This window comes from Nomascus leucogenys, chromosome 13, assembly GCF_006542625.1.
Source record: "Nomascus leucogenys isolate Asia chromosome 13, Asia_NLE_v1, whole genome shotgun sequence".
Lineage (NCBI taxonomy): Eukaryota > Metazoa > Chordata > Mammalia > Primates > Hylobatidae > Nomascus > Nomascus leucogenys.
In genome coordinates, this window is record NC_044393.1 from 99,739,886 (window position 1) to 99,764,080 (window position 24,195).

Here is a 24,195-nt window from a genome sequence, read left to right on the forward strand (position 1 = left end):
CTTTTTGTATGTGATTACAAGTTACATTGATATAAAGTAAGGTGCAAAAAGCATAATTTTAATACCAAAATATTCAAATTTTCTGTGAAAAGAGATCGGTAAGGTTCTTCTCTCAAGAGACTGCCCATTTTAGTGATTTTCTTATTTTTCACCAATATTATTTCAAATTTATTTATCATATGTTCTACTAAATAACTAAGAAAGAGCATGAGGATATACTGAGTGAGGCCATACAGTTTAATAATGAACAGCTTAGGTTCTAACACACATTAGACAGGCCTGTGTTCAAAACCCCATCTTGTACTAGCTCTGTGGATTAGGTCCTTAAATTCCACAACAACTTGTGGACTAAGCTTTCTTTTTCTATTTTTTTTTTTTTTTGAGATGGAGTCTCGCTCTGTTGCCAGGCTGGAGTGCAGTGGCACAATCTCGGCTCACTGCAACCTCTGCCTCCTGGGTTCACGCCATTCTCCTGCCTCAGGGTCCTGAGTAGCTGGGACTACAGGCATGTGCCACCACACCCGGTTAATTTTGTATTTTTAGTAGAGGTGGTGTTTCATCACGTTGGCCAGGCTGGTCTCCAACTCCCGACCTCAGGTAATCTGCCAGCCTCGGCCTCCCAAAGTGCTGGGATTACAGACGTGAGCCACTGCACCTGGCCAAAGCTTTCTGACTTAAGTTCTTAAACTCTATAATTTGAGCTTCCTTGTCTTTAGGAAGAAGACAGTAATAGCACATTTCTTATAAGGTAGCCATAGATGTTGAGAATTCAGATAAAACCTCAGCACAGTGCCTGATAGTGCAAAGGACTCAATAAATGTTTGCTGGCATTGCTGGTTTTAAATTACTGTATAAAGTAGTAGCCATCCAAAAATATACCAAAAAATTCATGAAAATTGAGTACACTTACTTGTAATGTAGTATCAAAGACAACAAGCTTTGAACTGGTTGGAACGATGTCATAACACTTGTGTGACCTCATGAATCGCATGTAAACACCACTTTCTGAGTCTTCTACTGCTAAAAGAAAAAAAGGCAAAACATCAGTAATAATAAAGAACTCCCTCAATCGGATTAAGAGCATATACGTAAACCTATCACTAACAGACTTAATGGTAAAATACGAAATGTTTTCCCAGTATGATCAAGGGCCAGGCAAGGATGCTCACTCTCACTAATCCTATGAACACTGTACTGGAGGTCCCAGATGGTGCAATAAGGCAAGAGAAAAAAATGAAAGGCATACATGTTGAAAAGGAAAAAGCAAAACTGTCTTTATTTGCACACTGTATGATTTTCTACATAGGAAATACCAAAGAATCTAGAAAAAGTTCCTAGATCTAAAAAGAATGAGTTTAGCAGGGTCACAGAATTAAATACGGGGTTAATAAAACAAAGACAAAGCTAATCGAATGGGGAAAAGTTGGAAGCTTTCCTTTCAAGATCTGGAACAAGGCTGGGCATGGTGGCTCACACCTGTAATTCCAGAACTTTGGGAGGCTGAGGTGGAAGGGTCACTTGAGCCCAGGAGTTCGAGACCAGCCTGGGTGGCATAGCAAGACCCAATTTCTACAGAAATAATAAAATAAAAATAAAAATAAAGGGGAAAAAAAAAGACCAGGAACAAGACAAGAATGCCTGCTCTTGCTACTCTGTTCAATGTAGTACTGGAAGTCCTATCAGAGCAGTCAGGCAAGACAAAGAAATAAAAGGCATACAAATATGGAAACAAGGAAGTTAAATTGTCCCTGTTTGCAGATGACATAATCTTACATATGGAAAACCCTAATGACTCCATCAAGAAACTGTCAAAACCAATAAATTCAGTAAAGTTACAAGATATAAACTCAACATAAAAAATCAGTAGCATTTCTATACACTAATAGACAACTATCTGAAATAGAAATAATAAAAAAATCCCATTTACAATAGCTACAAAAAAACAAAATACTTAGGAATTAATTTAACTCAGGAGGTGAAAGATCTCTACAGTGAAAACTATAAAACACTGATGAAAGAATTGAAGCAGGCCAGGCATGGTGGCTCACGCCTGTAATCCTAGCACTTTGGGAGGCCGAGGCAGGCAGATCACCTGAGGTCAGGAGTTTAAGACCAGCCTGGCCAACATGGAGAAACCCCGTCTCTACTAAAAATACAAAAATTAGCTGGGCATGGTGGCACGGGCCTGTAATCCCAGCTTCTCAGGAGGCTGAGGCACAAGAATTGCTTGAACCTGGGAGGCGGAGGTTGTAGTGAGCTGAGATCGCGGCACTGCACTCCAGCTTGGGTTACAAAGTGAGACTGTCAAAAAAAATAAATAAAAATAAAAAAAAGGAAGAATTGAAGAAGATACAAATAAATGGGAAGATATCTTGTGTTCATGGATTGGAAGAATATTGTTAAAATGACCATACTACACACTGTGATCTACAGATTCAATGCAATGCCTATCAAAACACCAATTTTTCACAGGACAAGAAAAAAAAAATCCTAACATTTGTATAGAACCACAAAAGACCCCAAATAGCCAAAAGAATTTTGAGCAAAAAGAGCAAAGCTGAAGATATCACACTAACTGACTTCAAAATAGACTGCAAAGCTATAATAACCAAAACAGCATGAAGCTGGCATAAAAACAGACACACAGACAAAGAGAATTAGAAAGCCCAGAAATAAATCCACACATTACAGCCAAATGATTTTTGACAAAGGTTCCAAGAATACATACTGGGCAAAGGGTGGTCTCTTCCATAAATGGTGCTGGGAAATCTAGATATCCACATGCAGAAAAATGAAGCTGGACTCCCATCTCTCATCAGATACAAAAATCAATGGAAAATAGATTAAAGACTGAAAATCTAGGACCCAAACTACGAAACTACTAGAAGAAAACAGAGGGGAAATGCTTCATGACTTTGGTCTGGGCAAATATTTTATGGATAAAACCTCAAAAGCACATGGAACAAAAGCAAAAATGGACAAATGGGATTATATCAAACTAAAAAGCTTCTATCCTGTGAAGGAAATAATCAACAGAGTGAAGAGACAACCTACAGAATGAGACAAAATATTTGCAAACTATACATCTGATAAAGGGTTAATATCCAAAATAGATTAGGAACTCAACTCAACGGCAGGAAAAAGACCCCAAATAATCTGATTAAAAAATGGGCAAAAGAACTGAATACACATTTCTCAAAGAAGACATACAAATGGCCAACAGGTATAAGAAAAAATGTCCACCATCGCTAGTCCCTGAAATGCAAATCAAAACCATAATGAGATATCACCTCACTCCAGTTAGAATGGCTATTATAAACAAAACAAAAGATGAGTGTTGCTGAGGATGTGGAGAAAAGGGAGCCCCCCCTTCTTTTTTTGAACTATTGGTGGGAATGAAATATAAATTAGTAGAGCCATTATAGAAAACAGTACAGAGGTTCCTCAAAAAATTAAAAATAGAATTACTCTATGATCCAGCAATCCCACTACTGGGTATATACCCAAAGGAAATGAAATCAGAGTGTTAATGACACATCTGCACTGCCATGTTGAGTGCAGCACTATTCACAATAGCCAAGACATGGAATCCACCTAAGGTGTCGCCAAAAGATGAATGGATAAAGAAACGTGGTACCTATAAACAATGGAGTACTATTCAACCATAAAAAAGAATGAAATCCTGACATCTGTGAGTACAGGACGAACCTAGAGGACACTGTGCTCCATGAAATAAGCCAGGCGTGGAAAGACAAATACCATCCCATTCATCTGTGGAATCTAAACAAGTTGATCTCACAGGAGTAGAAAGTAGAGAGTGGTTACCAGAGGCTGGAGAGGGAACGGGGTGGAGGTATGAGGAGAGGTTGGTCAGTTACAGTCAGACAGGAGGAATGGTTCTGGTGTTCTATTGCACAGTGGGGTGACTATAGTTAACAATAATGTATTGTATATTTCAAAATAGCTAGAAGGGAGGATTTTGAATGTTCCTGCCATAAAGAAATGACACGTGTTTTAGGTGACAGAGATACTAATTACCCTGATTTTATCCGTACACAATATATGCATGTACTAAAACATCAAACTGTATCCCATAAATATGTACAATTATGTGTCAACCAAAAATAAAACTTAAAAAAGGAAAAAAGTACAATAAAGCAAATGCAAATAGAAAAAAAAGGCTACTATATTTGTATCTACTAACTCATTGTTAGCAGACAGAAATTAAAAAAAATTTTAAAGGTACTATTTACATAAATGCTGTATGGAAATAAGGACCTACACAGGCAACAGACAGCACTGAAAATGGTAATGTGGACAAATATACAAATGCTTTCAAAAATTATTTAAATCTCTCTAAAAGCTAATTGACAATTTTTTTATTTTATGTATTTTTTTTGAGATGGAGTTTAGCTCGTCGCCCAGGCTGGAGTGCAGTGGCTCCATCTTGGCTCACTGCAACCTCTGCCTCCAAGGTTCAAGCGATTCTCCTGCCTCAGCCTCCCGAGTAGCTGGGATTACAGGTGCACACCGCCACGCTTGGCTAATATTTATATTTTTAGTAGAGATGGGGTTTCAACCATGTTGGCCAGGCTGGTCTTGAACTCCTGACCTCAGGTGATCTTGCATGGCTCGGCCTCCCAAAGTGCTGGGATTACAGGCATGAGGCACTGCGCCTGGCCCTGACAATTTAAACAAAAATAATGACAATGTATTGTGGGGTTGATAGCACACTGATAAGGAAAAGGCAACACTGTCCAACCAATCGTGGAAATCTAGGAGTCATCCTTGCCAATGTCCTCTTGTCACCCTAGCCAATTTATTACGATGCTTTGATTTTGCGCCCCAGATCCCTCAAATCCACTCATTTCTCTGCCTCCATGGACACCCCCCTAGATATCTCAACTTTCTCACCAATCCTTCTGCCCTCCTGCATCTTCCACAGCTTTCCACACTGCATCCAGGAAGATTTTGCCAGATGCAAATATAATCTAATCCAGCTGCTTTAGAATAAAGGCAAAACCCTTGAAGTCACCTACAACAGCAATCCCTAGGACTGGTTTTGTGGAAGACAATTTTTCCACTGGGGTGGTAGTGGGTGGTTTCAGGATGAAACTGTTCCACCTCAGATCCTCAGGCACCAGATTCTCATCAGGAGCACACAACCTAGATCCCTTGTGGGCACAGTTCACCATCAGGTTTGGGCTCCTGTGAGACACTAAAGCTGTCCCTGATCTGAGAGGACGCACAGCTCAGGCCATAATGCTGGCTCACCCGCCCCTTGCCTCCTGCTGTGCAGCCCATTTCCTAACAGGCCTGGGAACTGTACTGGTTCATGGCCCCAGGATTGGGGACCCCTGACCTATAAGACCTGGGAGGCCTGGCCCCCGCCTACCTCCCTGCCTCTTGTATTAAACACTCCTGCTCCGTATTTTCTCCAACCCCCTATTTTTTTCCAGTTTTCCATCAGTGCTCTGCTGTCTCTTCCATGGGGCCTGACGCTACTGCTTCCTCTGCCTGAAATACTTTCTCCGTCTGTTTGTGGCCCAGTGAACTCCTTCATTAGACCTTGGCTCAAGGATATGACTGGTGAGTCATGGAACCTGAATTTGAACTTGAAGCCTCTGAATTCCAAAGCTGTGTTCTTAGCCAAGCTGATCCCCCTCCTTCCCTCGGCCTGCCACGACCACTTTCCCCGTTCTGCCGAAATCCTTCCCTATCTTCATGGGTCAGTCAAAATTACGCCATCCGCAAGAGACATCCTTGACAGCTCCATTCAGCCCACACCGATCTGTGCATTTTAGAAGATCTGGACTACTTGGGAAATATCTGAGAAGAAAAAAATGTAGTGTATAAGCCAATTAGCCAAACGAGTGTTAAACAAGTGATACTAACCAAGCTCTTTGGCTATGGAAAGGAGCCCCACAATTCTGTATATTTCCTACTGTGGACATCCATGCGGCTGGTTTGCCAATTTCATGACAAATGATGTGCACCACTCTCAAGTCTATTTTCATTCTGACCTCTCTTTGGGATATTACAATTTATAATGCAGAGTTTTGTCACTGCAACTGCCTCCTGGATATTTCCCTCTCAAATGTCTCTCCCCTAATGTGGAATAAAGTCCAGACGCCTCCGTGTCTCATTCATGAATCTCCACATCTGGCTTCTACGCAGCCTTATTTCCCAGCTCCTGGTTTCACGTCTAGGCAAATGGGCTCCCTATCAGTCTCCTGTAGCCTTTGACCTCTCCCTTCTTGCCCTTGTTCACTCACTTTACCTTAAATGTCCTTCTCCTCAACTTTTCCTTGTTCAATTTCAATCCAACCTCAACTGACATCTTTTTCCACAGAAGAAGTGAACGTCTGAGTGCTCATTACGGACCAGGTACCGCAATAAAATCACCTCACTTAACTGATGTGACAACCTTGAGGAATATGGCTTCATTTTTTCATTTTACCTCTGAGGAAACCGAGGCTAGAAGAAGCTGCGTCGCTTGCCCCAAATCAGACAGTGAAGTGACCCAAGCGGGATTTGAAGCTCTGTCCCAGGCTCCAGTAGCTCCTTATTAAACTCACTTCCCTGACTCAACGGTGCACTCATCTGAGCGCACCTGGGGAGGACCTGTGTCCTGGGCCCTGTCCTGGGGTTACTCACAGGGGGACACAATGACCGGTTCTCCACCCTCAAAGCTTATGCATCAGCCCAGGGTGAGCACTGGATCACCTGAGTACACACAGGTGGGTCACCAGCCCTGACCTGGAAAGGGTAAGGAAAGCTAAAATAACTTCTTCTCCTGAATGCTACCAGCATTTTACTTCTGTCTCATCAGTTATCACCTTCTAACTCGTTAACAGTGACTGTGTATTTCTAATATTTTTTTCCTTCCTGGGTGATAATTTATTTGAATGATCAGTATCTTACTCAAGTAATCCATAAATTAATTCAGTCTATAAATATTTATTGCATATTGTCTAGTGTGCATTCCTCCCAAAACTGATCCTGAGACCACGGAAAGTTAGGGAAGGAAAAATTCAAAAGAAAGGGTGCCCAGTAAGCAGGTTATACCTTCGTGACCCTGGAGTGAAGCTATGAGGGAGGATGCTCTGAGGCTGTACAGACCTCAGGACTGTCTCGTGGGAGGACCACTCCTGCCCTGCCTGGGTTCCAGGTAACTCCTGGGACATCACCCCCATCATTTCTACCCACAAGCCCAGCTGCCAAAGAATGTCCTGGGGCAGAGATGTTGAAATATGAGAACTTGGATGAGACAGGAGGATTCTGGTGAGGCACCCGCAGCATCCACTGTGCGAGAGGCGGGGATGCCGCAGGAAAGACAACAACCACAACCCTTGTCCTTACAGACACTACAAACCAATGGAGGGGGCAGTGACTGTCATCACACTGCCACCAGCACTACCAAGGACAAGCTCCGGGTTCGTGAATGAACAGCAGCGGCTGTCAGGGAGGGAACGGATGGACAGATGAAGTTTAAGTTGGTGTGCTCCCATGTTTCTCAAAACACTGATAGACTAGACAGTGAGGGCCCTGCTTAAGAAAGGCCGGAAACAGCAAGCTCTCATCAGAGCGGCACAGAGAGCTCTGGTCCGTGTCCGCCATCGCCGCTAAGGATGGCGCTCCTCACGCAGCCGCATGCGCAGTCTCCTCATGCCCCCTGAGTGTGGGATTTGTGTAATACAAAAGCCAAAGATCAGGGCAGTCAAGCATACATTCAGCCAGTATTTAAGTTACAAATTGCCTGCCAAATCTAACATCCTAAAATTCAAAAGCAAGAAATCAAGAGGGAGGCTAAGTATAGTAAAATGTAACAAACCATCTCCCAGAAAGGAAACCTCGGAAGGTATTTTGTTCATTAATTAAATCAAGAATTTTCATAAAAGAGGTACACATATTATAGACATATTATACATGTTATTACTATATGAATACGTGAAATAAAAATGGAAAATAATATAGGGCAGGAATGTTCAAACTTACAGAATTTTTGAAAATCTAAGTTTGGTGTTAAGATTATATTTTTAATATACCATTTTAATGTGTTGATTTCTAAATTATTTCAATGAACATTGTATTTTGAATAAATATATGTTCCAGATTTACAAAAAAGTTGCAAAGCTAGAACAGTTCCTATATACTCCATATCAGGTTCCCCCAAGTTTATCATCTTACGTTATTGATATGGTTTGTCTTTGTGTCCCCACCCAAATCTCATCTTGAATTGTAGTTCCCACAATCCCCACGTGCCAAGGGCAGGACCTGCTGGGAGGTGACTGGATCATGGGGGCCGTTTCCTCCATGCTGTTCTTGTGACAGTGCCCGAGTTTTCAGGAGATCTGAGGGTTTTATAAGGCAGTTTTCTCTGCCCTTGCTCTCTCTGTTGCCTGCTACCACGAAAGACGTGCCTCTTCTCGTTCCGCCATGATTGTAAGTTTCCTGAGGCCCCTCCAGCCATGCAGAACTGTGAGTCAATTAAACCTCTTTCCTTTATAAGTTACCCACCCAGTCTCAGGTAGCCCATTTAAAGCAGTGTGAGAACTAACACACGGTTTTTCTCAGTCTTTGGGTTACAGTTTCATTCTCATCATCATATGGAGGCACACGCTCCACCCTCATCACACACAGAGGGACACGCCCCACCCTCATCACACACAGAGGGACACGCTCCACCCTCATCACACACTCCACCCTCATCACACACGGAGGGACACGCTCCACCCTCATCACACACGGAGGCACACGCTCCACCCTCATCACACATCACACACGGAGGGACATGCTCCGTCCTCATTGCACACGGAGGGACACGCTCCACCCTCATCACACACGGAGGGACACGCTCCATCCTCATCATACTGAGGGTATACATGCCTTCTCATCCCATCCTATCCAGGGTACCTAAAATCAACATGACTCATCACCTTAATCACCTGAGTGAAGTCGTATTTGTCAGGTTTCTCCAAGTAGAGGTACCCTTTCCCTCCTCCTTTATGTACTGTAATCTTTTTAAGAAGGTCACTAGGACCCCTCACTTAATGGCCAGGAGTTATGCCCTACCTCCTTGTTTAAAATAATTATGTACAGGAGAGTTATTTATTTATCTGATCATTTATTCATATCAGTGTAGACTCATGGACATTTACTTCAACCTCTGAGCTATAATCCAATCCTAGGTTAGGAGTGGTCAGAGGCTGTGCCCCAGCCAGTCAGGCACCCATCTGTGGCTGACGGACCTGTGGGTGGCTTGTGGAGCCCTCTCCTAGTTAAGACAGTTTCCAAGCCTGCCGTGGCTTAGACTTTCTGGCAGGTCCTCCAGCACTGTCTTCACACACAGGCAGCCCCCTAGTTGGCTGGGAAGCTGTGAGAGTGCAGCTTGGGGCTCCCTGCATGGGCTTCCTCCATCATCCAGGGAGATGTGGAGAACCGGGCTCTTGTGCCTCTGTCCTGCATGCACACAGCCTCCAGGACAGCTGGAAATGTGTTTCCCCATCATCAACATCTTGCATTGGCATGGTGCAGCAGTTATAGTTAAGCAACCAAGAAAATAATAATGAATGTGTCTAGGTACAGTGGCTCCCGCCTGCAATTCCAGCACTTTGGGAGGCCGAGGCAGGAGGAGCCCTTGAGGCTAGGAGTTTGAGACCAGCCTGGGCAACATAGTGAGACCCCATTTCTACAAAACATAAAAAAATTAGCCAGGTGTGGTGGTGCACACCTATGGCCCCAGCCTACTCAGAAGGCTGAGGTGGGAGGGTCTCTTGAGCCAGGAGGTTGAGGCTGCAGTGAGCTGTGATTGTGCCACTGCCCTCCAGCCTGGGTGACAGAGCAAGACTCTGTCACACACACACACACACACACACCCACCCCAACAATGTATTAACAAAAGTCTCCACATCATTCAGATTTCCTTATTTTTTCCTTAATGTCCCGTGTCTGTCCCAGGATCCCGTCCAGGATTCCACATGATGGTCAGGAATGCTCCTCCTTGGGCTCCTCCTGGCTGCGACGGTTTCTCAGACCCTCCTTGTTGTGATGGCCTTGGAAGCTTTGAAGCTCTGATCAGGCACTTTGGAGGATGCCCATTGGCTGGAAGAGGTCTCATGCTTTTCTCAAGATTAGAACCTCTGTAACTGGGTTCCAGGTTTGGGGGAGGATCTACATTTTTAAAAAATATAAAGCACTTGACCAAACAAAGTAAAATGTTAAATATTTATTTATTTTGGAGACAGGGTCTCGCTCTGTCACCCAGGCTGGAGTGCAGTGGCACAATCTCAGCTCACTGCAACCTCCACCTCCCGGGTTCAAGCAATTCTTGTTTGTCAGCCTCCTAAGTAGCTGGGATTATAGGTGTGGGAAATCAAGCCTGGCTAATCTTTGTATTTTTAGTAGAGATGGGGTTTCACCATGTTGGCCAGGCTGGTCTCAAACTCCTGACCTCAAGTGATCTGCCTGCCTCAGCCTCCCAAAGTGCTGAGATTACAGGTGTGAGCCATCACACCCAGCTGTAAAATGTTAAATATTTAAAATAAATTATAATAAATCCTCTTTGAATGTGTAAAACCAGTTAAAAATAATTTAAAAAACAAATAAAAATAAAATTTATAATAAAATTTCTTTAAAAATTTTTTTTTAAATTAAATTTTATGGCTGGGTGCAGTGGCTCACGCCTGTAATCCCAGCAGTTTGGGAGGCCAAGGTGGGTGGATTGCTTGAGAGGCCAGGAGTTTGAGACTATCCTGGGCAACATGGCGAAACCCCATCTCTACTAAAAATACAAATATTAGCTGGGCATAGTGGTGCACGCCAGCTACTTGGCAGGCTGAGGCACAAGAATTGCTTCAGGCCAGGTGCGGCGGGTCACGCCTGTAATCCCAGCACTTTGGGAGGCCGAGGCGGGTGGATCACAAGGTCATGAGATCGAAACCATCCTGGCCAACATGGTGAAACCCTGTCTCTACTAAAAATACAAAAATTAGCTGGGCATGGTAGCACGCACCTGTAATCCCAGCTACACAGGAGGCTGAGGCAAGAGAATCGCTTGAACCCTGGAGGCGGAGGTTGCAGTGAACCGAGATTGTGCCACTGCACTCCAGCCTGGCGACAGAGCAAGACTCCGTCTCCAAAAAAAAAAAAAAAAAGAATTGCTTCAACCCAAGATATGCAGGTTGCAGTGAGCTGAGATTTAGATTGTGCCACTACACTCCAGCCTGGGGGACAGAATGGTACTCTGCCTCAAAAAAAAAAAAAAAAATTAATTTTAAATAGAGATGAGGTCTCAATATGTTGCCCAAGCTGGTCTCAAACTCCCAGGCTCAAGTGATTCACCTGCCTTGGCTTCCCAAAGTTCCGGGATTACAGGCGTGAGCCACTTACAAATTATAATAAAATTTCTGTTGAGTGGGAATAAGGACAGATTATTACTGATGTAATAAAACAACATTAATCACAACAAAAGTATAAGCTTTTTAAGCTAGGAAAATAAAGTAAAATGTAAAATGTTCCTTTTTAATGTCGCTTTTCTACTTTTAGTATAAACTTTACGATTATAGGTGGCACCATCTGTGTTAGTTACATTATGGTGAAGTCTCACATTGTACTTGGAGGAAGAAATAAATTGAAACAGAGTGAAAATGAGTGTAATTTGGAGTTATACAACAACAACAACAAAACCCACCCAAATTATTCAACAACAGGCTGTTTAAAATATATCATCAAAATTCCTTGGCTGGGTGCTGTGGCTCACGCCTATAATCCCAGCATTTGGGGAGGCTGAGCTGGGTGGATCACCTGAGGTCAGAAATTAGCCGGGCGTGGTGACATGTGCCTGTAATCCCAGCTACCTGGGAGGCTGAGGCAGGGGAACGGCTGGAACCCGGGAGGTGGAGGCTGCAGTGAGCTGAGATCCTACCACTGCACTCCAGTCCGTGCAACAGAGCAAGACTCTGTCTCAAAAAAATAAAATAAAATAAAATAAAATAAATTATCAAAATTCCTGAGAGGGCAAGAAGTTCCAACTTCATATTCAAAAGCTAACTGAGGTTACGATATTAACACAATGCTCCCTTCTTGCTTTTGATATTTTCAGTGTTATAGGATAGAAGCATAATTACAGAGTATCACACTGAGACTTGAGTTACTGCTCTACCAAAGGAAGAAACCTGTTTACGGACTGATATTAAATCTTACTACTCTTTAAGCAGTGCCAACCCAACATTATTATGCAAGGGAGTTGCTAAAGAATAATATGAATAAGCAGCAAGTTTATATTAAAGTGTTTAATTCATAAAGGTTAATAAACTTTTACAAATGCAACATCTAAGTTTAAATGCAAGCAATTATAAACACTAAATTGAAATATTGGAAGTATTTCTCCTATTAAAAACAAATCTGATTACATAATACGCTTGCTCAGTACCTTTGTTTGTTTTTTTGAGACAGGGTCTCACTCTGCCACCAAGGATGGAGTGCAGTGGTGCGATCACGGCTCACTGCAACCTTGAACTCTCGGGCTCAAGCAATCCTAGTAGCTGAGACTACAGATGCGTGCCATTATATCTGGCTAACTTTTTTATTCTGTATTTTTTTTTCTGTAGTGATGGGGTCTCACTATGTTGACCAGGCTGGTCTTGCACTTTTGGCCTCAAGCCTCAGCCTTCCAAAGCACTGTGGTTATAAGCATGAGTCACTGTGCCTGGCTGCTCGTGTCCTCCCTATCCACACAATATAGCCTGTATCATTCAAGGTTCTAGAAATCGAACTCTAACTTACCTTTCCAGCCTCATCTCCTATCACATCCCCTAGGAATCTCATACTCTAGGATCATTTCAACATATCCTTTTCAAAGGAAGGGTTTGAACTTTGGGAAATCCAATTTTGAGAATGCATTCCTCATGCTTCTGTTCTGTGCCTCTGCACACACTATTTTTCTTCCTCAACAGTGCCTTCCCTGTTCTCCTATGGTCTCCTGACATCCTGCTTGCCTTTCTGCAGTGGGCTGAACAGTGGCCTCCGCAAAAAGACAGGTCCACTGGAAACATCACAATGAGACCTTATTTGCAATAAGGGTCTCTGCAGACGTCACTAAGGTGAGGATCTGGAGATGAGGTTATCCCGGATTAGGGTGGGCCCTAAATCCAATGACAAGTGTTCTTATAAGAGAGAGAGAGAGAAGATGCAGAGAGGCACGGAGGGGAGGGCCACGTGAAGACAGGTGGAGGCTGGGGCGACGCAGCAACGAGCCAAGGATGCCAAGGACTGCCGGCAACAGCAGGAGCTGAGGGCAGCGTGGGGCGGATTCTCCCTCAGCCTCCGGAACCACTCCGCTGAGGACTTAGGAACCAACCCTGCTGACTGACTCCAGACTTCTGGCCTCCAGTTCTACAAGGAAATAAACATCTGTTGTCTAAGCCACCAAGTTGCGGCAGCCTGGGAAACTAACAGGCCTTCAAAGTTCAGTTCAAAGGCTACTTCCTCCCATAAAACCTTCCCTTTGCGCCCCTCAGGTTGGAATTAACTGCTCCAGTTTTGACATGCCTGTTAATGCTTTGTGAGTCACACACACCTTGTACTGAACTTACAGGTCTGTTCCTCCCTTAGACATGTGCTCCTGGGGGCAGTGGCTGTCCCTTGCTCTTCTCTATAATCCCAGGCCCCTAGAGGGTTCCTTGTAGATATCAGGCATGAGTTAATGCCTGGTACCTTGCAAGTCACTGAAAGACGCACAGATAAAATTCGAGAGGGGCAAGTATGGATCTGAGACGACTTTATTACGTTCCTGTCCTCAGAGAGGAAATGTCAGCAAATGAAGCACGCGGGTTTAAAAGAAAACTGGTGAATCTAGATTTAATAACCAGTAAAACAAAACAAAACAAAAAAAACCCTTTATTTATATACCTTTATAAGATTAAAGGATTAGACATGGATTTTTTTTTTTTTTGGTAAGAGAAATAATGCACCTACGAAAATGCCTTATGTGATTTTTTTCTCTTTCTTTCTTTCTTTCTTTTTTGTTCAAGATGGGGTCGCACACTATGCTGCCCAGGCTGGCCTCAAACTCCTTGGTTCAAGGGATTCTCCCACCTCAGCCTCCCACATAGCTGGGACTATAGGCATACACCACTGCAATTTTTTTTTAAGTGAAACAGCATTGATCTAAATAAAGCTTTAAAATGTTTGCAAGTATATTTTATATTGAAGCTATTTTCTAATTCTATTAGACAAAAAAATGCAGTTCAATTGAATAAGATTGCAGAAGACTTTCAAATGTTCATTCTACTATACATGTTTTAAAAACACCTGCAAATACAGCAAACAACTGGACAAGTATGTTTCAGAGATAAGCACTAGTCATCAATTACTTTTTCTGAAACCCATTTACACAGAATTTTAATTTAGAAAGAATTTGTAAAAAAAAAAAAAATGTGTTGTAAGATGGTGTAATTCTTCGGTCTTCTTGGCCTTAATTCTATGAAAATGAACAAGACAGACTATCACTAATCATTTATTAGTCAGGCAAAAATACTAAAGGATAATTTAACAGACAGATACCAGTATGAAATTCATTTTACTTATACACCTTAATCAAACTAAGAGCAGGATAGTAGATGAGACAATGACTCAGAATGGATTTCAGGGCGTCCTATTTATAAAAATAACAACTGCTAAAATAATCCACTACTAACCAGACAGTTACCATCAATCTGCCCATCCCAGGTTCTCTCCCCACTGATACTGGAAACACCCACAGTGAGGGAACTAGATACCCCGAGTAGCAGAGCGTAAGGACTCACCTCCCACCCCCAAGTTCCATACTTCTTTTGGTCCAGTCCTGTAACTCTTGTTTAGTCTAGAAGGAGGACCGTCCCATCACTCCTGGGAATGGTTACTCCAATTTCAGAAGGGGTTGGCCTCAACTAGAAAGGGAAGCTTCTAACATGAGAAGAAAAGAAGACCTTCTGAGAAAACAGTCCAGGCTTAGTGGTTCCGTGCCCACCATTCGGGCTCCCTCACCACACAATCCGGGTGACTGACTGCAGACACACCTCTCTTGCCACGAGCAGCACGAACTTGCTGACCTAGTCCTATCACCTGTGTAGCTGGCTCTACCCCAGAGGCTGCCAACGCCACCTTTATCTCATGCTCCACATTTTAATATGTCTACATACACAGGGACTGCTGCTTACTCTCCAGACTATAAAAACCTTAGTGTGGCTCACATCTGTAATCTCAGTACTTTCGGAGGCTGAGGTGGGCAGATCACGAGGTCAAGAGATTGAGACCATCCTGGCTAACACGGTGAAACCCCATCTCTATTAAAAATACAAAAACAAAATTAGCCAGGCGTGGTGGTGGGTGCCTGTAGTCCCAGCTATTTGGGAGGCTAAGATGGGAGAATGGTGTGAACCTGGGAGGCAGAGCTTGCAGCGAGCCGAGATTGTGCCACTGCACTCCAGCCTGGGTGACAGAGCTAGACTCGTCTCAAAACAAACAAACAGACAAACAAACATCTTAGTGTGGGCTGGGCGCGGTGGCTCACACCTGTAATCCCAGCACTTTGGGAGACTGAGGCAGGCAGATCACGAGGTCAAAAGATCGAGACCATCCTGACCAACATGGTGAAACCCTGTCTCAACTGAAAATACAAAAATTAGCTGGGTGTGGTGGTGTGCACCTGTAGTCTCAGCTACTCGGGAGGCTGAGGCAGGAGAATTGCTTGAACCCAGGAGGCAGAGGTTGCAGTGAACCCATATCATGCCACTGCATTCCAGCCTGGGCGACAGAGTGAGACTCCATCTCAAAAACAAAAAACAACAAAGCCTTAGTGTGTTGGCATATTATAAATATTTTCTTTTCTTTTTTTTTTTTGAGATGGAGTCTTGCTCTGTCACCCAGGCTGCAGTGCAGTGGTGCGATTTTGGCTCGCTGCAACCTCCATCTCCTGGGTTCAAGCAATTCTCCTGCCTTAGCCTCCTGAGTAGCTGGGATTTCAGGCGCCGGCCACCATACCTAACTAATTTTTGTACTTTTTTTGGTAGAGATGTGGTTTCACCATGTTGGCCAGGCTGGTCTTGAACCTCTGACCTCAGGTGATCCATCCACCTTGGCCTCCCAAAGTGCTGGGATTACAGGCGTGAGCCACCACACCCAGCCAATATTTTCAATTCAAAGTTGTGAAAATGGCCACAGGGATCTGTAAATAAGTCATTTTTGATATTCTCTGCTTGTAAGTCAAAAGAAGAAACAGAGAAGAGATGCCTGCAGGGTGGGAGCAGAGCGCACTGGGGTCAGAATGCCAAAGAGGACTTCCCCATCTGGAACCCACACACAGAGAGCAGCGGAGTGCTGATCGATGGTTACACCCCTCGGCATCTTCCTCTCTGTATTCTATACCTATTATGCGAAGATTTTGTCCACAGAACCACCTTCATTTACTAAGCAATGCTTGCTGCGGTTTCAAAGGTGCTCAGATCCAGGGTGGCGCAGCGCTTGCCAGAGGCCACCCTGTTCCAGGATCCGTTCCTCAGCTTCATGCTTAATTTTGTAACCATCAGTCTTCTAGGGACTTGGTGATTCAAGCAAAATAGATCAGTAAGTGATGAGGAAACTGAAATATCAATTAAGTGGTAAAGAGATGGAGGCCAGGTTAGCGAGCACAGACTGAGAAAGGAACGATCTGATCCATGAGTGAGGCACGGATCCAGCAGAGCGGAGCCCACCCCATCCCACCAGGACAAGTGGCAGGAACTGCAGGGAAAGCTGGAAACACAACAGCTTTCTTAGAAAAGGCGTTGGCGCACTTACGTGGGGTGGTCTAGATCTCACACTCATCATCTCAGATGACATTAAGATGGTAAAAAAGCAGTCTCGGGCCAGGCACGGTGGCCCATACCTGTAATCCCAGCACTTTGGGAGGACGAGGCGGGCAGATCACTTGAGGTCAGGAGTTCGAGACCAGTCTGGCCAACATGAAACCTCAGCTAAGATACAAAAATTAGCTGGGCATGGTGGTGCACACCTGTGGTCCCAGCTACTGGAGAGACTGAGGCTTGAGAATGTCTTGAACCTGGGAGGCGGAGGATGCAGTGAGCTGAGATTGTGCCACCGCACTCTAGCCTGGAGGACACAGTGAGACTGTCAGTACCAATGTGTTACTCCCTTCAGCACTTTCTGTGCTCCCTTTTGTGGGAGGACAGCGACACCAGCATCACTAAAGGAGCTGAATTAAACGCAGTGCTTTTGACTTTGGACTTTATGTGCAGAGAGAAAGAGGAGAGTTGAGTAACATGCTCAGCATGTCTCTCCCCAGGATGCCCATCCTCTGCTGAAGCTGCCCTTAGGGTTGGGAGCCGCTGAGTGCACTGCAGAGTGAGTGTCAGCTACCACAGTCCCTTCTTGCAGGGTGTTCCTACTTTAATCCTTACCTGTACTTGTGAAATGGCAGCTTTATGCCTTGCTAGAGAGCTTTTAGGTATAAGGCTTGTCAACTCTAAAATCACACTGCAGAGACCTGGAGTGTGCCTCTCCCCTAATGACCCGCACAGGTAGGGGACAGAGCCAGAGACCCCAAGCACAGAGCCCTGCCTAGGCAGGACACTGCCACCGCTGCTTACTACTATGAAGCAACCTGGGGAACCCCCTGCTTCCACCTGTTCTGTCCTATCAGCAGGTGCAGGGGCTGCTGCCATGGTCTGGTTTTCTCCCCCATCACTCCAACTCTGTGTATTGCCTGGCAGTTGTCACCAGTCCAGGGGTCTGACCAGCGTACCCACCTCTGCCTGCTCACCTTCATGGTGTACAGCCTCATTTCTAAGATGATGCTCAATGAGTGACCGTCTATGGGACCATTCCCAAGGCATAGGTGCATGGGGAACCCCAAGAAATAGTGCAATAACCTGAAGCTGTTACCAGCCCTAGACCTGGGGTGAGGAACAGTTACAAAACCCGGAAGGAGAGAGAATCAGGTAGAGCCAGTCCCCTTGGGTGGGGCAGAGACCTTCATTCGAGGAGTCCAGCTAGGTAGAGGCAGCCTCCCAGGATGAGGGAGCTGTAGGAGTAACCATCTGCCTCCTCTGGGGGCTCCCTACCAGCTAAGCTCAACAGGACCCCAGAGTACAGGAGCCCAGCCGATGTGTCCCACACTCAGCCTCCCTGGTGAGAAAGACAGGTGAGGTAGGGTGAAAATGGGACCTGGGGACAAACAGGAGCTACCTGGGGCACTCTAAGACTGGGCAGATGGAAGAAAGACAGTTGGGGTTGATGCGGTATCTTCTACAACAATGCCTGAAATAACTTAAACTTTGTTTTCAGAAATTACTATTTGAAATAGCAATAAGAGGCATGAACATGTTTTCCAAAAATAACAGCGGTGATACATACAGCTTGAGCATCCCAAATCAGAAAGCCTGAAATCTGAAATGCTCCAAAATCTGAGTTTTCTTGAGCATCAATACTACACTCAAGGGAAAAGCTCATCAGAGCATTTCAGATTCTGGATTTTGGATTAGGAATGCTCAACTAGTATGTATGATGCAAATACTCAAAAATCTGAAAAAATACGAAATCTGAAACATTTCCAGTCCCAAGCATTTTGGTTTTTATTTTATATATTTTTGAGATGGAGTCTTGTTCTGTCACCCAGGCTAGAGTGCAGTGGTGGGATCTCGGCTCATTGCAACCTCTGGCTTCCGGGTTCAAGTGATTCTCCTGACTCAGCCTCCCGAGCAGCTGGGATTACAGGCACCCGCCACCACGCCTGGCTAATTTTTGTACTTTTAGTAGTGATGGGATTTCGCCATGTTGGTCAGGCTGGTCTTGAACTCCTGACCTCAGGTGATCTGCCTAGCTTGGCCTCCCAAATTGCTTACAGGTGTGAGCCACTGTGCCCGGCAGCAGTCCCAAGCATTTTTTTCTTTTTTTGAGATGGAGTCTCACTCTGCTGCCCAGGCTGGGGCGCAGTGGCACAATCTCGGCTCACTGCAACCTCTATCCCCCGGGTTCAAGTGATTCTCCTGCCTCAGCCTCCCAAGTAGCTGGGATTACAGGCACACACCACCACCCCTGGCTAAGTTTCATATTTTTGGTAGAGACAAGGTTTCGCCATGTTGGTCAGGCTGGTCTCCAACTTCTGACCTCAGGTGATCCACCTTACCTCCAATTCAGACACCCCCACTCCAGTGACCAACTCTCTGGTCTCACTGGAGCCGACCAGGAGGTGCCCCGTTCCCACGGCTATGCCGAGCGCCCCAGCCAGCACCCCAACACGGCCTGTCAGGGGAGGTGATGCTGTCTCCAGCTGCGTCTCGAAGGCAGGAAAAGGGATTCCAGGCAGAGGCCTGAGCCCCTCAGATCTGAGGGTGTCCTCAGGAGCTCGCAGGGGACATGGGGCAGGGGCTGGCACCCTATGACGATGGGGGAGCAGCAGCAGGGTGGCAGGGAGGCCGTGGGGTTGGTTATGTCGGGTACTTGGCATGTGCTCTGTACTTTATCCTGGAGGTGACCGGGAGCCACGCAGGGGCTCACACAGGAGGCTGAAAAAATCAGGGCTGCGTGGACGCTGGGTCAGAGGAGAAAAGAGGCAGCGCAGTCAGTGGACGACTCTGAGACCCTGCTCCCTCCATCGTGACTCTCCGTCCCATCCCTGCATGCTCTCCTTCACCTCCGCCCCTCACCAGCTTGCTTCCCGCTCTCTCTCCCCTTCTCCACCTGACCCTGTGGCGGTTCACTCCACTCCACTGCCTTTCTTTCAGAGCAAACAGCTCGCAGTGATGATCTGTGGCCCTGAGCCCACTTTGCCAGGACTGCTCCAGTTCAGCACCGTGGAATGGGACTCCACCTGGGCCTTCTGATTCCCCATCACCAGTGACCACCTGGCACTAATCACAATGGCTTTTCTGCAATCTCCTTGCCGACTACTGATCACTTGGCACTGGGCTCTCAGCCCCAGTCTCCTCACCTTTATACTGGAACAAAAGAGCCTCAAAGGGGCCATGTGGATCCAGAGGGAACCTCGAGAGACGAGCTGTGTGGGTCCAGAGGGGACCCCAAGGCAGAAGCCATGTGAATCCAGAGGGAACACCCAGAGAGGAGCTGTGCAGATCCAGAGAGAACTCCGAGAAAGGAGCTGTTTTTTGTTCCTACATTAGTTTGCTAAAGACAATGGCTTCCAGCTCCACCCATGTTCCTGGCAAGGGCATGATCTCATTCTTTTTTATGCCTACATAGTATTCCATGGTGTATATGTATCACATTTTCTTTATCCAATCCACCACTGATGGGCATTTAGTTTGATTCCATGTCTTTGCTATTGTGAATAGTGCTACAATGAACATACACATGCATGTGCCTTTATGGTAGAACAATTTATATTCCTTTGGGTATCCACCCAGTAATGGGGTTGCTAGGTCAAATGGTAGGATTAAAGACTTAAATGTAAAATTGAAAATTATAATAACCTGGAAGATGACCTAGGAAATACCATTCTGGACATACAAATGGGCACAGATTTTGTGATGAAGATGCCAAAAGCAATTGCAACAAAGGCAAAAATTGACAAGTGGGATCTAAGTAAACTTAAGAGCTTTTGCATGGCAAAATAAACTATCAACAGAGTGAAGAGACAACCTACAGAATGGGAGAAAATATTTACAAAGGATGCATCCAACAAAGGTCCAATATCCAGGATCAATAAAGAACTTAAATAAATTGACAAGAAAAACTCAAACGACCCAATTAAAAAGTGGGCAAAGGACATGAACGGACATTTTTCAAAAGAAGATATACACATGGCTAACAAGAATATGAAAAAAGCTCAACACTACTGCTCCTTAGAGAAATGCAAATCAAAACCCTTGATTCTCTAATGATGTTGCTGTACCTTCAACACCACTGGGAACTCTGCCTGTTGCAAGCCAAATGCCCCGGTCTACCACTTGCACACCAGCAGTATAAACACAAAGATTGATTAGAGCCTCTGTGTACAGAAGAGAGTAGCTGCTCACCCACACCAGCTCCTGTAGTTGTGGGGCCCTGACTTAGTCAATTACTGACGTCCTCCTTGGCAAGCAAATTTTGCCACTGGTCAGAGGGTTCACTTTAACAGTGCTGTGGGTGGTGGGGGTGTGAAGAACAGGCGGAATGCATGTGTGCCTTGGAGGGCGCAGTGGCTTCTCCTCAGAGTGGGCTTTTGGAGCTGCTGTCCACCAGAGGCTCTGCTTGGCCAGGCAGGCAACGAGGTCGGGAGGAAGCAGTGCACATGCATGCACACATGCACATACGCACACACACACACACATATGCACACACACTCATACACCTGATACCAAGTTAAACCCCTCTCTCTTTTATCACGACCACTGACTATTATATTTTAAAACACATATTCAAGGGAAAATAGTGGATAGGAAGCAGGACTGGATTGCAGCTCCCACTCAGACGGACAGAGCAGCATGTGGCAACTTGCATCATAAACTTTTGGTCCAGAACTACTGCAGGAATAGACCAGGAAAGCTGAGAGAATCCACAGACCCTTGAAGAAGGCGGATTGCTCCTGCGGGACCCAGGAGACACACCAAACACTGCCCCATGGCAGGTTAGTCCCCGCCCTGCAGGAGTGTTTGGATTGTGCAGTGTGATAAGCACTTTGGGTGAAGTACTGCAAAGTGCTACAGGAACACACACAGGAGGAGCCAGAGAAGTCCTCACGGCCAACAGGATGTGAGCTGGATCCTGAAAGAAGAAGTGTTTGAGACAGAAGAGAAGAAGAAACATTCTAGGAAGATGCAATAGCGTATACAAAGACAGAGGTCCCAAAGAACACGGCATGTTTGAAGAATGATGTAGCCATATCTTAGTCTGAAACAGCTGGAGTCTAGCACTCATGGGATGTGGCTGGAGATGCGACAGGAAAGTTACTCAGGACCAGAACGCCAAGGGCCTTTAGAAATGGACACTACTAGGCCGGGCGCAGTGGCTCATGCCTCGAATCCCAGCACTTTGGGAGGCCGAGGCGGGCAGATCACCTGAGATCAGGAGTACAAGACCAGCCTGACCAACGTGGAGAAACCCTGTCTCTACTAAAAAAATACAAAATTAGCTGGGCGTGGTGGTGGGTGCCTGTAATCCCAGCTACTTGGGGAGGCTGAGGTAGGAGAATCACTTGAACCCGGAGGCGGAGGTTGCAGTGAACCAAGATCATGCCATTGCACTCCAGCCTGGCAACAAGAGCGAGGGAGGGAGCGGGGAGAGGAAGGGAAGGAAGCGGGGGAGGAAGCGCACACTGCTTTGTGAAGCACCAAGGCATTACTGGACCTGGGATTCACCTGCAAATAATCCGAGCACGGGGAAGTGGGTGAGGGTGTTGATGAAACAAGGCTGTCCCAAGAATTGATGTGTTGAAGGTGGACGGTGGCTATTTGGAATGCATTGAACCATTCTCTCTACCATTTCATGTTTGGAAATTTTCATAATACAATTTTGAAACAAAAAAATCATCATCTTATGCAAGGACATTCTTTGATGTTACATAATATTGGAATATTTTTGTTATTGTTGTTAATAGCATTGTTGAGTTTTTAAAAAATAATCATGTTAACAGAAAAAACCCTCATATTCATTAATCACAGGTCATAGTAACAGATTCAAAACTTGTCTTTAAGTGTATAAGAATGAAATGCATTTTAAAACAAAATTTACACTGTCCCAAATTTCACTTAAAAACTCCCCAAACCAAAAAAAAACCCTGATTCCTTATTCACAATTTTAACTTAATATGCTGAATTTCATTATAATTCCACAAAAAATTATCAGTGTTAAAATGTATCTTTTATACTTTATTCTGCATTTAGAAATACAAGTTTACTATATTTATATAGTGTTTTCTCTTTTTAGAAAACTGTTAAAAAATATCTGAGTAAGAAATAAGCAAAGAAGAAGAATGTGACAGTCTGAAGTATATGGAAGAGAAAAAATTAAACTCATAAGTTGGCTGGGTGCAGTGGCTCATGGCTGTAATCCTAGTACTTTGGGAGGCCAAGGTGGGAGAACTGCTTGAGCTCAGGAGTTCAAGACCAGCCTAGGCAACACAGTAAAACCTCATCTCTATTTAAAAAAATAAGGTCGGGCGCAGTGGCTCATGCCTGTAATTCCAGCACTTTGGGAGGCCGAGGCAGGCAGATCACCTGAGGTCAGGAGTTCGAGACCAGCCTGGCCAACATGGCAAAACCCCATCTCTACTAAAAGTACAAAAATTAGCTGGGCATGGTGGTGGGTGCCTGTAATCCCAGCTACTCAGGAGCCTGAGGCAGGAGAATCGCTTGAACCCAGGAGGTGGAGGTTGCAGTGAGCCGAGATCATGCCACTGCACTCTAGCCTGGGCATGACTCCGTCTCAAAATAAATAAAATAAAATAGGCCGGGTGTGGTGGCTCATGCTGTAATCCCAGCACTTTGGGAGGCCGAAGCAGGTAGGTCATTTGAGGTCAGGAGTTTGAAACCAGCCTGGTCAACATGGTGAAACCCCGTCTCTACTAAAAATACAAAAATTAGCCAGGCATGGTGGTGGGCACCTGTAATCCCAGCTACGGGGAGGCTGAGGCAGGAGAATTGCTTGAACCCAGGAGGCGGAGTTTGCAGTGAGCTGAGATCGTACCATTGCACTCTATCCTGGGCAACAGAGCGAGATTCCATCCCAAAAAATAAAATAAAAACCCCTAAGTTTTTCTAAAGTGCCTAGAAACATGAACAGAAACAAAGGCAAATCTTAAACATAATTTTACAGGATTTACAATTATAAGGTGGCAGAGTAAATGAAGTCTGTTATTTTTTTTCCCCTTTCCATGCTTTTTGCATTTGGTTTTGTGTGTGGGGGCAAACGTGTACACGGACAAGAAAATGCACACACTCTTCTAAATAAGGGGGCAGTAAAGGAGTTATCAGGAAAGAAGAAAAAGCACAGGCAGGATCAAGGCAGAGTTTGCCCAATTAGTTCAAAGTGAGTTGCAATGGATGCCTAAGGAAAGTCACGGACAAAGCAATGACCTTGAAATTGTATGTGGCTCCCGTCAGAGTTTTAAAATGGCTTTGCACAGAATTCTAGGAACTATTAATACATAGTTAAAGCATCTACCACAGACAGTGATTCCTTTCTCAGGCAAGAGAACCCAACGATGAAGCAGGAGAACAG

At 45.0% G+C, this 24,195-nt stretch overlaps 1 protein-coding gene across 8 annotated transcripts in view; it reads right to left on the reverse strand.

Annotated features, from left to right (window-relative positions):
* The window catches only part of PRKAG2 (protein kinase AMP-activated non-catalytic subunit gamma 2), a 324,996-nt gene that overhangs the window by 38,114 nt on the left and 262,687 nt on the right, over positions 1 to 24,195 (reverse strand). For 5 of the 8 annotated variants that reach the window (XM_030826201.1, XM_003270938.4, XM_030826202.1 and 2 more), the window contains one exon: positions 911 to 1,020. In XM_030826201.1, the coding sequence (XP_030682061.1) occupies positions 911 to 1,020 (110 nt within the window). The remainder of the gene's footprint in view (positions 1 to 910; positions 1,021 to 24,195) is intronic. The other 3 variants (XM_030826199.1, XM_030826198.1, XM_030826203.1) reach the window with 1 other exon arrangement.